The 14,618-nt window shown below is 46.6% G+C and overlaps 1 protein-coding gene across 4 annotated transcripts in view; it reads left to right on the top strand.

The window, feature by feature from the left end:
* Positions 1-2,673: 2,673 nt before the first annotated feature.
* The window catches only part of MPZL1 (myelin protein zero like 1), a 35,262-nt gene continuing 23,317 nt past the window's right edge, over positions 2,674-14,618 (top strand). Inside the window, exon 1 of one of the 4 annotated variants that reach the window (XM_017830747.1) lies at positions 2,674-2,774. In XM_017830747.1, the coding sequence (XP_017686236.1) occupies positions 2,702-2,774 (73 nt within the window). In that variant the 5' untranslated portion in view covers positions 2,674-2,701. Of the gene's footprint in view, positions 2,775-2,993; positions 3,012-4,727; positions 4,883-14,008; positions 14,105-14,618 lie in introns of those variants that run through there. The other 3 variants (XM_017830750.1, XM_017830749.1, XM_017830748.1) reach the window with 3 other exon arrangements.

Below are 14,618 nucleotides of genomic sequence, written 5' to 3' on the forward strand. Positions count from 1 at the left end.
TTATCACTAGGTGGGGTAGAGTTGCATAGCTGGAAGGGAAAAGGACAGCAGCAACTACACCTGCATTTGGATGTATTTTAGCTTCTCAGAGATCTGGGTGCTGAAGTGAGTTAGGGAATTGTGTGGTACATTTAACAGGTTACTCTGAGAAGTGTTCCCAGTTCTTTATATCATAACCTTAATAGTAGCATCTCGTAGCATAAAAATGCAATATGTGTTCCTCAGGACAAATTAAGTTGTTCCTGGATCCCGTTTCCTCTCTGGAAATAGCAAAAGAAAATAATTTGATCATATCTATTTGGATAAAGAATGTTCTGCTGTCAGCAGACCAGATACTATCTCAGATGTTTTCTGGATGGAACAACTGTGTTACTACACAACAAACAGGGCTGTACCTGTGACAGTGTGATCTCAGCTCTGTCGGGGAAGGGAAAGTGTAGGAATCCTCTGGTAAGGGAGACACGTGTGGCCAAATCAGGCTTATTAGTACATAAAAAGGGAATGTGTAAGCTCTGTGGAGGACAGTAAATTAGAGAATGAGAAAAAGGCAACATTTAACAAAAAAAAAACCACTTTAGGTTTGCTGTCTTGCAAAAATGTCCAGAAAGGTGAGGGTGCCTATAGGTTTCTGCTCCATTTGGAAAGCAGGGATACTGGTGAGTTGAATAAAGGGAAGTCAGAGGGACTAAATGAGGTTCCAACCAAACAAGGTGGTAATTCCCCTTGATACAAAGAGTTGCCTGTGTTGTTGATATTTATTCCCAATCGCTGCCCTGGATTTCTGGTAGCCTGGGTTTCTAGAGAATGTGTGCAACAGTTAGCTGAGAAACATGCTCCAGAGCTTCCCCTTAGGGTGTAAATAATGACTGCATAAGCTGTTACATTTTAAATCCCATCAGCACTGTAACCTGGCATCTTGCATCACAGCTGGGAAAAGATAATCTGCCTGTGTTTTTGCAGGATCTTGCTTTGTCATGGCTCTCCTCAACATGGCACACGGGAGCGGGGCTTTCCTGTGGCTTCTTTCCTGTGCAGATGTGATGAGGTGGCCAGAGAGCGGCAGAGAAACTGGTGGCACAGGTCCTGGGAGAGGACCAGCGTCCTTGGAGCACTGGGCAGGAGCAGAGCACACCACAGGCTTCTGAAGTCTCATGGATGCAGTGAGCAATAGCCTTGTGATATGACTCAGCTTGTGCAACTTGTTTAAAATACACAGCTTAGGAAAAGACGAAACACTTAAAAAGAGGTTCCCAAAAGTGAGGGGGAAGAAGGAAGGCTGAAAGTGTGGTCTCAGGAGGCGTGTAACAGCAGGGAGTCCAGTCAGCAAGCTGAGGGGAATTCCAAGCAGGTATTTTCAGGCGAAAGGCAAAGGTGGTTATGTGATTGGCATAGCAGAACTTCTGAAGGAGCCTGCACTTACAGGCAGCACATGCTGAAACAGGCTCTCTGAGCTAACAGGGAAAAACAAGCAGGATCTCGGTGGAGGCAGGGGAACCACCACTGTCCATGCTCAGAGCTTACAGCAGTGCTCTCCTGCTTCCCTTGGGATGAGCACTTGCTGACTGTCACCGCAGCATGCACCTGGGGGAACTCAAGGCTTGCCCATGCCCCGAGAGGCTGGGGCACTAAACGGGTGCTGTGGGAGCACAGTCCGTGGAAGTGTCTCTTTGGAAAACGGGGCTGAGCGATGCACAGCAGGAGCCTTGCACAGCTCAGAGTGTCTGGGACACCGTGCTGTGGTGTGATCAAACCTCTGTGGTGTGATCAAACCTCTGTGGTCCCTGCGAGCCACAGCCACCCCACAGCTCCTGTGGGGGTTTTGACCAAGGGATGGACAACTCCATTGGCGTGACTGGCAGTTATTTGCAGACGGATTTAATGCTGGCTTGGATGGTCAGTACAGTGCCTGCAAAGGCACTGGGATAAGATTGGGGCAAGCAGGTTATCTCTTGGGCAGCACCAGAGCCTGAGGCTATGGTGCTATGACAGCGGCTGAGGTAGCTGGGGGTGTTTATCCTGGAGGAGGATCAGGGGAGACCTTATCGCTCTCCACAACTCCCTGAAAGGAGGTTGTAGCCAGGTGGGGTTCGGGCTCAGCTCCCAGGGAACAAGTGACATGGCCTCAAGCTGTGCCAGGGGAGGTTTGGGTCGGACATTAGGAAGAATTTCTTCACAGGAAGGGTGATCAGACATTGGAATAGGCTGCCAAGGGTAGTGGTGGAGTCACCGTCCCTGGAGGTGTTTAAGGAAAAGACTGGACGTGGCACTGAGTGCCATGGTCTGGCTGAGACGGTGGTGTTCGGTCACAGGTTGGACTCGGTGATCTCAGAGTTCCTTTCCAACCTAATTGACGCAGTGATCCAGTGATCCCCGGGATTCACCGGCCCGCGGGATCGGCCCCACAGCCCCCGGGCACGGCGCCCCTCAGTTCCGCCCGCCGGCCGCGGGGGGGCGCTAACGCCGCGCCCAGCTGGGGGGGGCGGGACAATACGTTCCCCGCGCGCATAGGTCACCCGAGCTTGACTGATGCCTCTCTTGCCCAATCGCCGCGGGGAAGCGGGGCGGGGCGGAGGGGTGTGTGTGACTGACAGCCACAGGGGCCTATGGGCGGGCGGGGCAGGGGGCGGGGGGCGGGCCCGCGGGCGGCCGGGGGCGGACAATGGGGGCGCCGCGGGGAGGAGGCGGCGGTGGCGGCTGGAAGATGGCGGCGGGCGGAGGCTCCGCGGGCCGGCCCGGCGCGGCGTGGGTGCTGATCGCCGCCGCCCTCGCCGCCGGTGAGTCAGGGACGGGGGGCCGCCGGGGCGTCCCGGAGTGCCGCTGCCGGGGCGGAGGGCGGCTCCGCGAGCAGGGCACGGCGCTGCCCGCCCGGCTCGGAGCCAGGTTCGCGGCAGGCGAGGCCGCCCGCCCTCACCGCGGGAAGGGTCGGGGTGTGGGGATGAGCCCCGGGTAGGGCGGGGGTGCGCGGCGGCCCCGTGTCAGCGCTGGTTTCGCCTAATCCCGGGATCACTGAGGTTGGAAAAGAGCTCCGGGATCACCGGGTCCGAACTGCGAGCTCACACCGCCATGGGGTGTGAGCTCCGGGTGCGCGGGTCGCCTTTGTTGGGGAGAGGCACAGCGGGAATGGGGACGCCGGGGTGGTGGTGAATGACTCGGAAAAGGAGCTTTGGTTCGGTCACGGGTGAAGTATTTGGGTGGAGGGGGAACTGTGTCAGGCAGATGATGCGGCTGTGACTCGTGCAGGAGGAGGGAGAGTCGGTGCAGAACCGCAGGATCACAGACTGGGTCGGGCTGGAAGGGACCACGGCGGGTCACCTGGTCCAGCCTCCCTGCTCCAGCAGGGTCATCCCGGAGCACATGGCACAGGATTTCGTCCAGACGGTTCTGGAGTATCTCCAGGGAGGCCGTACAAGGCCATGGAGCAGTGGAGATGGCAGGGATAATGCTTAACTCTTCCGTGGCTCATGTTCTCCGAGGGCGAGGAGTTCCATGTTGGCTAAGTGTGTGTGGATGCTGGGCATGGATATTGATGGAATATCCAATACGTACATATTCAGGATGTCCAGTGATGGGAGTATTTTTGGTTGGCAATACTTGCTTAGAGGGTAAAACTTTGCCAAGTATTTCAGTAGGTAAAGAAGCCTGATGCCTTCACAGTTCACATGCTTGGAAAACTGTAAAACTGTAAGCCCATCTAGAAGGAGATTTAATAAGAAACTGTGCTGAGTGGTAAGAAGCTTAAAACTTATTTCATAGAATCATGGAATGGGTTTGGGTTTGGGTTGGAAGGGACCTTAAAGATCATCCAGTTCCAACTCCCCTGCCATGGGCAGGGGCACCTTCCACTATCCCAGGTTGCTCAGAGTTCCATCCATCCTGGCCTTGAACAGTGCCAGGGATGGGGCATCCACAGCCTCCCCGGGCAACCTGTTCCAGTGCCTCACCACCCTCACCACAGCAAAGGGCTTCCTCCTAATATCTAATTCCTATTATTATTCCAATTCCTAAATCTATTTTCAAACAGCATTGTGCGGATTTGTTTAAGATTATTGCATTTTGCAATAAACATAAGTAGAGATTGCTAAGGCTTGCTGTATACCTTCAGAGACAGCCTTGATATTTAGATTTAAGTAGGTAGGTATGATATATGCATAGCTTACAGTAAAACTAAGTTCTTTGGAAATAAATATGGAGACAGGAGAAGAAAGAAGCATATTTGCCCTGACCACAACAAAAGGCACAGTAATGCTACAGTAACAGCTACAGCAGCTGGAAATAGTAGATCATTGTACAAAGTCTGAGGTATGTAACCAAATACAGTGCCTTAAAACCAAGCAAAGCTACAAGATACTCTTTTGAAAGAGACTCCCTAGGGTGGAGTCTTGCTAAAAAGTGAGGTTGCAATTTAAAGGAATAAACTAATGGGTGTTAAAATCACTGTCTTGTCTGTGTTGAACTGTGTTTCTGTTCCCATTCCTCCAGCTGTTGATTTTGTTTTTAACTCTGGATCGGAAGTTATGTCCGTGTTGGCTTCTTCTGTCCATGCTTGTACTGCACATCCTTAATCCTCCTGTCTGCTTTGATAAGCAAGGTTTACATCTCTGCAGACAACAGGGTTTTAAGCTTATTTTCCTGTGTGTTCCTGCATGTTTGTGTTAGGAGTTCATCTTGTTTGCTTATGGTCAGTCATCTGAAAACTCAATTATTCCGTTCCCTTTTAAGAATGAAGGATCATTGTCAAAGGTGCTGTCTGTGATTCTGTGGACATTTGTAGCATAAGCAGTTAATGTAGGTATAATCTCTTCTGTGCATGGGTGAGCCTTGAACAATCAGTCAAGACTATCAAGACAGTGGATTATTTTGCAATCCTGCATTTATAAGCCATGTGAGTATCACTTTAAGTGGTATCCTGTCTGTGTCTGACATGAGGGTGCTGCCTGATTGCTTCTGAAAGTCTCAAAGAGTGTCTAGACATTACTGGAAAGAATAATAATGATGCTTTTACTATTCTTTTTGATACTAACAAAGCTTGGGGTTTTTTAATTTATTTTCTCCTTTTATACACACTCATACAAGTGCACATGAGCACATACACGGGTGTCAGTAACAAGTAGAGGGGTATTGACATGTTAAATTTTAGCTCAAGTGCCTGCTGCTGCTTTCAGCTCCCCTGCCCATCTCAGTTGCCGCTTGAAATGTTTTCTGAAAATAACAGTGTAAGTCAGGAGTTGCAATGCTCACTTCGTGTTTGTGCCAGGTTTAGTCAGAATTCCTGCATTCACCCCGTCAGAGGCTGTTAGTTCTTCTAAGCTGAGCCCACTGATCCTGCAGGTAGGAAAACTTCCTTGCCTGTAGAGCTCAGCAGGGAAAAGGTGGATAAACTCTTCTCTCTGCTAGTTGGGTTGAGGGTGGGCCTGATGCTCAGCTCGCCTCGTTTTCTGCAGCAAGAAGTTCTTGAATGCCTTGAAAGGTCTTTGCCTCAATATTTTGGGGGTAAAATGTCTTGTTTCTTCTTGCCCCCAGCCACCCAACATCCTCAGCCTCTCTGCCAGTAACAGCACCCGGTAACTCTTTTGTTTGTTATCTGAATTGCAATCGATCGTGTTAAGCAATACAGTCTGTTTGTGGACTTACCTTATGCTGACTGATAATAGATGGTGAATGTCCCCTGTCCCATACAGAGCACCTGCAGCCAGGATGGATGACCAAAAAAAACCATGAAATCTAGTTTTACAAGGCAGATGTCATGTGCTGTTTGTCTTGAAAGATTTTAATCTGAGTAGTTTCTAAAGAATTACTGTTCTGATAGAGAAGTGCCCTATAGGTCATCTGTCTAAAGCTTATTATTGGACCCATAGTGGGAGTTCTCCAGGTGTGATGTGATGTGATGTGGTTTATTCATGTGTGGCTCTTTCTACGACCTACATGTAATTAACTGGTGAATTAACAAAATAAACAGCCTTGTATGCAAAAAAGTTTTGGTGTTTTTTTTTTAAGCTGTTGAATGCTAACTCAGGATATCCTAGGAATACATCAGATAGCTGGAAGGTCTGGGTATGAAAACATTTACATCCTTATGGCATGTGTCCTTTTTTTGTGTGTGTGGTTTGTTTATCTTGGTTACTTTGCTGACCTGGGCTAGTGGAACCCCCCAAGCAGCGATTAACACAATAGAGAAAATGGGCATGTCTTGTGTGAGAGGAAGCTGTGGCTGGAGAGGACAGGCAGTTCCGAGTTGGTTTTTCTGCAAGCAGAAGGGGCTTGTGGAACTAACTGCAGTGATTTACTGTTATCTCTTTTCAGCAGTCATTTAGAAGAGCAAGTGTTTACTCAGACTAGGGCTTAGCAGTAAGCTGCACCCACAGCACAAAGGATATGCAAATGCATCTTAAGGCAGGGTTGAAATCAGTATTTTTTTGCTATCTGAGCAGGTGGAAAGATGACCCTTCAGTCAGGTGATTTCACTGATTTATTTTTTTTCCCCCCCCCATCTCTTTTAAGTGGCAGGGTCATTCTGTTACTTGTCCTGAATAACCTTTTTTTTTCCCTAATTGAATATGTTTATGTCAAGTAAATGTATTGGTACCTTTTTGGCTGGGATAGAGTTAATTTTCTTCATAGTAGCTTGTATGGTGCTACGTTTCTGATTTGTGATTAGAAGAGCCTTGATAAGTGTTTTACAGTTGGTTACTTGTTTTACATTGGCTTACACAGCCCCAAGACCTTTCCAGTTTGTCACCCTTCCCCTACAGTGAGTGGGCTGGGGGTGCATGAGGATCTGGGAGGTGACACAGCCAGCCAGGCATGACCACAGGACATCATACTCAGCAATAAAAGCTGGGGAAAGAAGGAGGAAGGGGAGCTACTTGGAGTTATGGCATTTGCCTTCCCAAGTCTCTGTTACAGCTGATTGAGTCCAGCTTTCCTGGAGATGGCTGAACACCTGCCTGCCCATGGGAAGCAGTGGATGACGGCTCGTGCTTTCCCTGTTAAACTGTCCTCATCTCCCACGAGTTCTCTCACTTCTACGCTTCAGTTCTCTCCCCTGTCACCCTGTGGGGAGGGAGCAAGTGGCTGTGTGGGGCTGAGCTTCCTGATGGGGTTATCCCACAATCCTTCCCTTTTGCTGCTGTGCCTTTCACTTCTTGTATTTTTTATTTAGCTGTTGAGCTGGCACTTTCCAGTTGGTGCTGCTGCTCGGTCTTGGCTTAATGTGTGTAAGGAACAGGAAGGCTGGTGGTTCTCATGAACTCTCTTTCTTCCAACCCTGCAGAAGAAGATGCTTTGTAGTACACTGGCATGTTTTATGTGCATGATGTTAAGGGGCATTAAGGGAACTTGGCCTGAAACATTGGTTTCACCGTACCTTCAGTGTTTAAAATCAGATTGAGATTCTGATCCTTAAGGAAAAGTTAAACTCTGGGCAGTGTAGCTGTTGTGGCATTTTCACTTCATGAGATGGAGGTAAATCAGGGCAGGTAGGTGAAATGGCCCATGTTGGTGGTTTTAGTTGGCTGCAAGCCACCTGTTATTCAGTAACTTGTTTTTGTGAAGATGGTGAACAAGGCTTCCTCTTGGTAATAAAGGCACTGTTCTAATCCAGGGGATGGCTCTAGAAATGACCACACCTCTAAAATAGGGAAGTGATGTAGAGGATGCTACAAGGGAGGCCATAAATACTTCTCGAAAGAGAAGCATTCCTGGGAAGAACGAGCTGAAGCAGCTCCTACTCGGTGCTTCCTAACGCTGCTCAGTTGTTGTGCAAACATGGTGTACAGTGGCCTGGGCTGGGTGTTGGTCTGGTCTAAAAGAACACAATGGAAAAGGGGCTGTTTTGAACACGGGTTAGTTCCTGATCGGATCCACCTCACTATGTGTGCATGTGAGCTATTTAAATTGGCACCACCACTGACAAATTCTTGTGAAACAATGCTTTGAAATACATAGCATGGGCTTTTCCTTTTGGTTTTGTGGTTGGTGCTGCTGCAGGTTAGAGCTGGTTATGAGTTTCCTCAGCAAAGCAGTTGGCGAGTGCAAGACTGCTGGGAGCAAGGTGCCAGAGTTGGCTGCAGGCGTTCATGGATCAGTAAGGAATCTGGCCCTCAGAGGGCTTTGGATTTGCTTGAACTGCTGAAGTATTGACTGTTGTGAATACCCTATTAGCTGAGGAGGGTGATCACCTGGATGACTTAATTTGATCCATCTCTAGCTCCTGCTCTGCTAAGTGATGGGATTTTGTTTAACAGGTTTTAATCTAGTCACTCTGTACACAGGAGAAAACCCCTGTGCTCACCTTTCAGGCCGGAAATACCAATACTTGGCAAGAGTTGGACATGATGCTGGTTCAGGAATGCTGACTGGTAATGAAATGCTACTAATACCTTGGATGGTTCAAAGTGTGTCTTCTGCAAATGTTTCTTGATGTGTAAAGATATGTTGTCACCGAGTTGGTTACAGCTTTGTGGATTGATTATTGTAAGAGGGGGAAAAAAAGGGCAAATTCTTGATGTCTGTTTGTTATGTAGCCTTTTGCACTGTATCTCCTTGTGAAATTTGCATATCTGCATCCTAAATTCTGCTGCCTAGTTTGTTTTGGAAATTGGTGGCTTCCATGCTGCTAATGATAGATTTTGTCAAAAAGATGCTGCATGCCATCAGCAGTTGGCAACATGATTGGTATTTTTAACACAGTTTCACTTGAAATAGTATTAATAAGAAAAAAAATATAGATAAGTTAAAAGCCTAGAGGGAATGTTCCGACCATTGACACATCCATCTCTACTGTCCACTCCCTGGGGTTTGGGCTTTGTTTTTGTTTGGTTGTGCTTTTTTGTGTCTACACTTCTGATCCTTACCACTCTCATTTCTTTAGTAGTTGTTGTGACAGTTTTAGTGGATTGCTCTAGTAATTTTAGGAAATGTTTGAGATGGTGGGATGCTTTTTTCGCTCTCTCTGCCATGTGTTGAGCATGTCTACCCAGCTTCTTGCAGTTCTTTAGTCAAGCAAGCTTCATGATATCCTATTTGTGGGAAAAACCTAGTGTGTTTCAAGGAGAGTCTTCTAAGATGTGCTCCTTATCTTCTTGTCTGTGTAGGCCTTCTGTAACCTTAATTCCCATTTTCTGGGATCTTTCCTTGTGCCCGGGCAGTAATGTGCTGTGTTTATTAGTGGCTGTGTTGGTACTGCGAGATTAGAGGCAGAGCAGCTGCCATCACCTGTTCCAGTTTCCCTTTGCACTTTGAACGGCTTTGCTTGACTTGCCCCTTTGTGTTTTCCGGTCTTTTGGTTTGGTTTTGTCAACAAGAGCTGCTTACTTGAATCTGAACACTTGTAAACTTACTTGGTCATGGATGGAAAACCACTTAAGGGCTGTTGAACGGAAAAATGAGATGTGTGCTTTGGAAAGTACCTGAGATGTTGATGGGTATCCCATAGACAGGGAATTACTGCTTTGTGATCCCCAGGGAAAAGTTCCCAGAACAAGGCTAGAAGTTACTTGCCTCAAACTAAACAAGCATCTGCCCAAACCTGACATATAACTGATCCCATAGTTGGAACATGAAGCTGTGCACATACAATGCTTACCTGTTCATAGATCTCAGCACCTTTACAAGCATCTCAGTTTTATGAGATGAGAGAGTGATGCAGCAGTGAAATTATTTCCTCAGGATCAAACAAATCTGTGGCCTGGCTGGCAAGGAAGCTCAGGCATTCTTTGCTTGTTCTTAGTTTCTGGTTAAAGCATGACTTTGAAAGTAAATCCTCAGCAGAGGTTCTTCTGCTGCCCCTTGGCAGAACAGGGAGCAACTCTGTGTTATTTGGAGGAGACCACTGGAAAAACTAACTCTGCAGAGTGGGAGCAGAAAGTGGTACCCAAGTTTGGTGACTCTGAAGACTTGTCTTTAGGTTTAGGTCAAAGTAGGTGCGTGGAGTTGTGCAGGGCTGAGATACATGGATGTTACTGGCTGCTTTGGCAGCTTTGCTACAGCCTGATTAAGGCTTCTCAATGAAGCTGTTTTCCTTTCACTTGCAGTGACAAAATGCTATTTTTTCCCTCGTGGTTGAGTCAGGCAGAGCTCAGCTGAATGCGCAAAGCGGCCAAGAGAAAGTGATGTTGTGTTAGCAGATGCTCTTCTGAGCTTGTCTGAGCTTGGGGGTTGAACATTCCCGGCAGCAAGGCACCAGGAGGTGGTAGGTGTTCATGGTATAGGTGTCAGCAGCTTTTCTCTCCGTTTCCTGGAGCTGCAGGGTGCTGCAGGACTGGCTGTGTTGCTGCAGACAGGAAGCTCTTTCCTTCAGCAGCCTGAGTTACTTGACGAGATCGGCAACCTGGGGAGCTGCTGTGGCAGCAGCAAAAGGCTGTTCCGGTGAATTGGCATTTGAGAGTGAAACTGAACTCTTCCTCTGAGGCTGTGGAATTTAGTTTTAGTTGCTTTGAAACTTAGATGTTAAGGTTGGTTGGTATGACTTTGTCTAGTCATCATTTCTGTAGCTGATGCTGGTTTGTGTCCTGTGTAAATGTGTGGAGTGTAGACATCAAGGTCTTGGTGGGCAGGGGGGCTGCAGGGACAGCCTCCATGAGGAGAGGCTGGGGCTGCCTTGTGCCTGACACATGCAATTCTCTGTCTGAAAACGTTTTAAAAAATCTTTTATGTTTCCCAGAGACCATGTTCCTGGTGGTTAATGTCCAGTTTAACAGCTTAAAAGCTTTATTGATTAGGTCTAGCTGAGAAACAGGAGGAACGTGTGTCAATCAGGATCTTCAAAGTTGCTTAAGAAAAATTTATGAGAAGCCAGTGGTTTACTAAAAAGGAAGAGGAACTATATGAAGACAAACCCAAGAAGCATCAACCATGGAAGCTCTACAAACCCACGCCAGGGCACAGCTGAGCCCTGCAGCCAAGCTGGTGGCACTTCTGCAATAGTGTTTTGAGAAAGGACAAAGTACCTCAAAGCACCACATGGGCAGTGAGGAGCAAGGGGAGAAAAAGTGTCAGGAGCAGCATTACAAACCTCAAGGTGAGAGAAAGAGGAGGGGAGAAGGTGCTTCAGGTGCTGGGTCCTGTAGGCCCTGGAAGATCTGGGAGACCACAGTGGATTAAGTATTCCACTGGAGCACATGGAGAGGACTGAGGTGGAGCAGATATCCACACTGTGGCCCATGGATGACCCCAGGGTTTTCCTGAAGGACTTCAAGCTCATGGGAAGAACCTGTAATGGAGCAGGGAAAGGTGTGAGGAGCAAGGAACTGTTATGAACTGACCACAGCTCTCCAGCTACCTCTGCCTGCCTGGGAGTGGAAAGGATGTAAAGGAGTTGGAAATGAAGGAATTAAGTTGAACTAGAGAAGGGGGGGGGAGTAAGGGACACATATTTTAGTTTTTGTCTTTGTTTTGCACCATCCAACTCTATTTTAATGGGCTATAAATTAAATTATTTTTCCCAAAGTCAGGTCTATTTGGCCTGGGACAGTAATTGGTAGGTGATCTCCCTGTCCTTATCTTTACCTATGAGCATTTTTGTCTTATTTTCTCCCCTTATCCTTTTTAAGAAGGGACAGTGAGAAAGTGGCTGAATGGGCATTTGACAGCTAGCCAAGGTCAGCCCACCACAATGACATACAAGATCATGTATGTAGAGATCTATATGTATATATTCATTTTTATATCTATACACTTTATAAGACTTCAGAGCAGATAACACCATGTTGGATTTCGGGTGTGGAGGTGGTCAGACATCCGTGGCTCCTCAATACTTGTGTGTTGTCCTTATAAAGTACACCATGGTTTGCTCCTGAGTGGAATTGCAGGCACGGATTTCACTTCTATGTTAAGGCTAAATGATGATGATGAATTCTTTGTATGGAAATTCTGTCCAACGTCTGGATGCTTTAACAGATCTTGTGGAGTTTCAGAGGAACAGTTTTGGCATGTCTACTCCTGTCTTTTGAGACATGAAAGCTAGGATTTCTGCACCAGGTGTTTTATCCACAGTGAAGAAATGATGGCCTGTGGGGACATAAGTGCCTGTAATTGCAGTAGGGGACTATAACTTCGTGCTGGATTTCTGAGATGTTTTGTAGGGTCCTGCAGCTGTTTTTCCGTGCTGACTGTACAGGGAAACTGTGCTTTGTGGGAGAAGGAACTAAATGTCATGCCAGTGTAGTTGAGAGTTCTGTCAACAGTAGATGTTTCACAACACACTTGACATTAAGTAAAAGTATTTCTTAAGGAAAGCACTGTTTCACAACTGTATATTGTTTTTGTGACTTATGACCCTTAGTCATTAGAAAACCCCACATCCTCCTTTCTGATGAAACTTCTGGGCTGATAGTGAGCATATCAGTACACTGAATTTTCTGTCATTTTGTCAAGACCTTTAAATGTGAACTGCTCAGACCCTGTTGTATTAATGCGTTCCTTGCCATTTTTCTGATCTGTGACTGTCATCAGCTTGTTACCTGTAACAGCCTGTCTGAATATTTTCAGCTTTCTTTCATCAGACATTTTGATTGTTTTCTGATCTTTCATCCATAAGAGACTTGGTTTATATTGTATACATTACTGTATTACCAGGCATCTTTAAGATAAATGAAATAAGTTGCTTGTATTAATTAATAAACTGATGACTGGCCATTTCAAGAGGAGGGGAGTGTAGCGCTTTTCTCTGCGTAGGATAGGAACTGTAGCAGCCATAAGCATCCAGTATTTAGGGACCTGATAAAAGTTTCTGCGTGGGCTGTGTTTGTGCTGGTGGAAATAAGATGCCTGTGCTTACAGCATTGCCTGTTTGCATTCGTGGTTTGTTATGACTCCTAGCGATCAAGCTGAGTTGAATCCAGGGGAGTTGAGTTTATTTTGGTGTGTTCATAGCCCTAATTAATGGAATGTTTTCATTGGGTCCAAGATCTCAGTGGAGACCGTGGTCTATGAAGAAATTTTAATTAGGTGTGTGTTAATTTGAGTAGAACTTCAGTGTGTGGAATGATTTTTTTGTGACACACTACCAAACCAAATGTTCAGTAAGCTTGACTGCTCTTAATCTCCCCGAAAGCTAGATGGTTAACCACAATTTGGTTAACTAACTAGATGCAAACTCTCGTGGTTGTGAATGCTTGTCTGCTATCAATTCTGAATGCCCTTATCTTCCCGTACATGGTAACCTGTGAAGGCTTCTTCCACAGGGGTGGTTTCAGAGCAGTGTATCGGTGACACTCTGAAGAGTACCAGTGATGGCACAGTGCCTGAGGGTTCTGAGCTGGGACAGGGCTGCATTACCTGCAATGATGTAGCTCTGTCACCAGTTCTGTGTCACCTGGCAGACGTGCCGGTGGTATTACGAAGAAATCAAAGCTTGGCATCTTTAGATCTTCTTAAGCTCTTGGAGAGAGCTGCACCTTCAGAGTTAGGGAGGTCTTATTCCTTCACAGCAAGTGAGATAAAACAGTATTAAGTCATTAAAGCTGATTATTATGTGGTGATGCTGTGTAAGGAATATGTTGAGTACATCAATAGTCACTTAATGGAGGAAGCAGTGATCCTGCACATCATCTTCCTCTTCTCCTAGAGGAACTGTCACCCTTGGAGCAGTTTGGTTACCAGGAACTGCAGTACTTAGTAGTATTGCTGACCATCTCTCCAGAGCAAAAAGGACATCACAGTAATGAAGGCCAAGGTACAAACAGGAGTTTTTAGACTGGTGCCAGCTGAACAGGTGGATAGAAACTCTGAGAGACTCTGCCTTGACCTGCAAAGAGTTCAGAGATGCTGAGCAGGTTTTGAGGTGGAGAGACTCGTGGCAGGTCCATGGTGATAAAAGCAGTTGTGCAGGGCTCTGGGGGGGAGAAATGAGCTCTGTTTTAGTCCCATTTAGTTGTGAGCTGACAACTTAGCATTGACAAAGATGTCAGACTGAGGCTGTTCTTTGAACATAAGGAGGCAGATCCTGAGCAGAGACGCAGATCTGAGTAGTCAGTGCAGTGATGGGAGCTTGAACTTGTTTTGCAGATGAGATCCCTGAGACAAGATACCGAGGACAGAGAGACCTGAGAATAGAGAGCGTTGGTGAAGAATGAAGATCCATGATGGGAAAAATAAGAAAAGATTAGTAAGTAAGATTAGTAAGTGCAGTAAGAATTCGAGTGTCTTGTCCTATTTCAAGAGTAGGAGGATTGTCTGAAAAGGAGGATGCGGCTGGAGAGTTTTCACTGAAGTGTGGGAGCTGGTGAGAGTTCATGTAGTCGGGGTAAAACCACTCCAACAACACTAGAGATGAAGTAGAAAGAGGTGAAGAGGCACAGGTGGGGTTTTTTTTCCTGTTATTTTGATGGTTGATGAGAAAAATAAAGACATCTTCCTGCAGAAGAGTTAAAGCAGAAGAAATGGTCAGAGGGAAATACTGGGGCTGCGGGCAGTTGGACAGGAATGGGATTAGCTGGCAGTTGATGGGATCAAGGAGGATGTATGGGAGAAGGGCAAATGTTTATCTTTGCCCTATGTACCTTGCAGACCTTCCATTCCTAAAACACTCTTCTCTCTCAGTCTCCTGTGATGATTTTTTCCTCTTGAGAGGAACTAAGGCTGAGTAAGCTTGAGGAATAGAGCAGTGGGTAAGTGTGACT

The sequence above is a fragment of the Lepidothrix coronata genome, unplaced genomic scaffold (genome assembly GCF_001604755.1).
Source record: "Lepidothrix coronata isolate B3197 unplaced genomic scaffold, Lepidothrix_coronata-1.0 Scaffold183, whole genome shotgun sequence".
Lineage (NCBI taxonomy): Eukaryota > Metazoa > Chordata > Aves > Passeriformes > Pipridae > Lepidothrix > Lepidothrix coronata.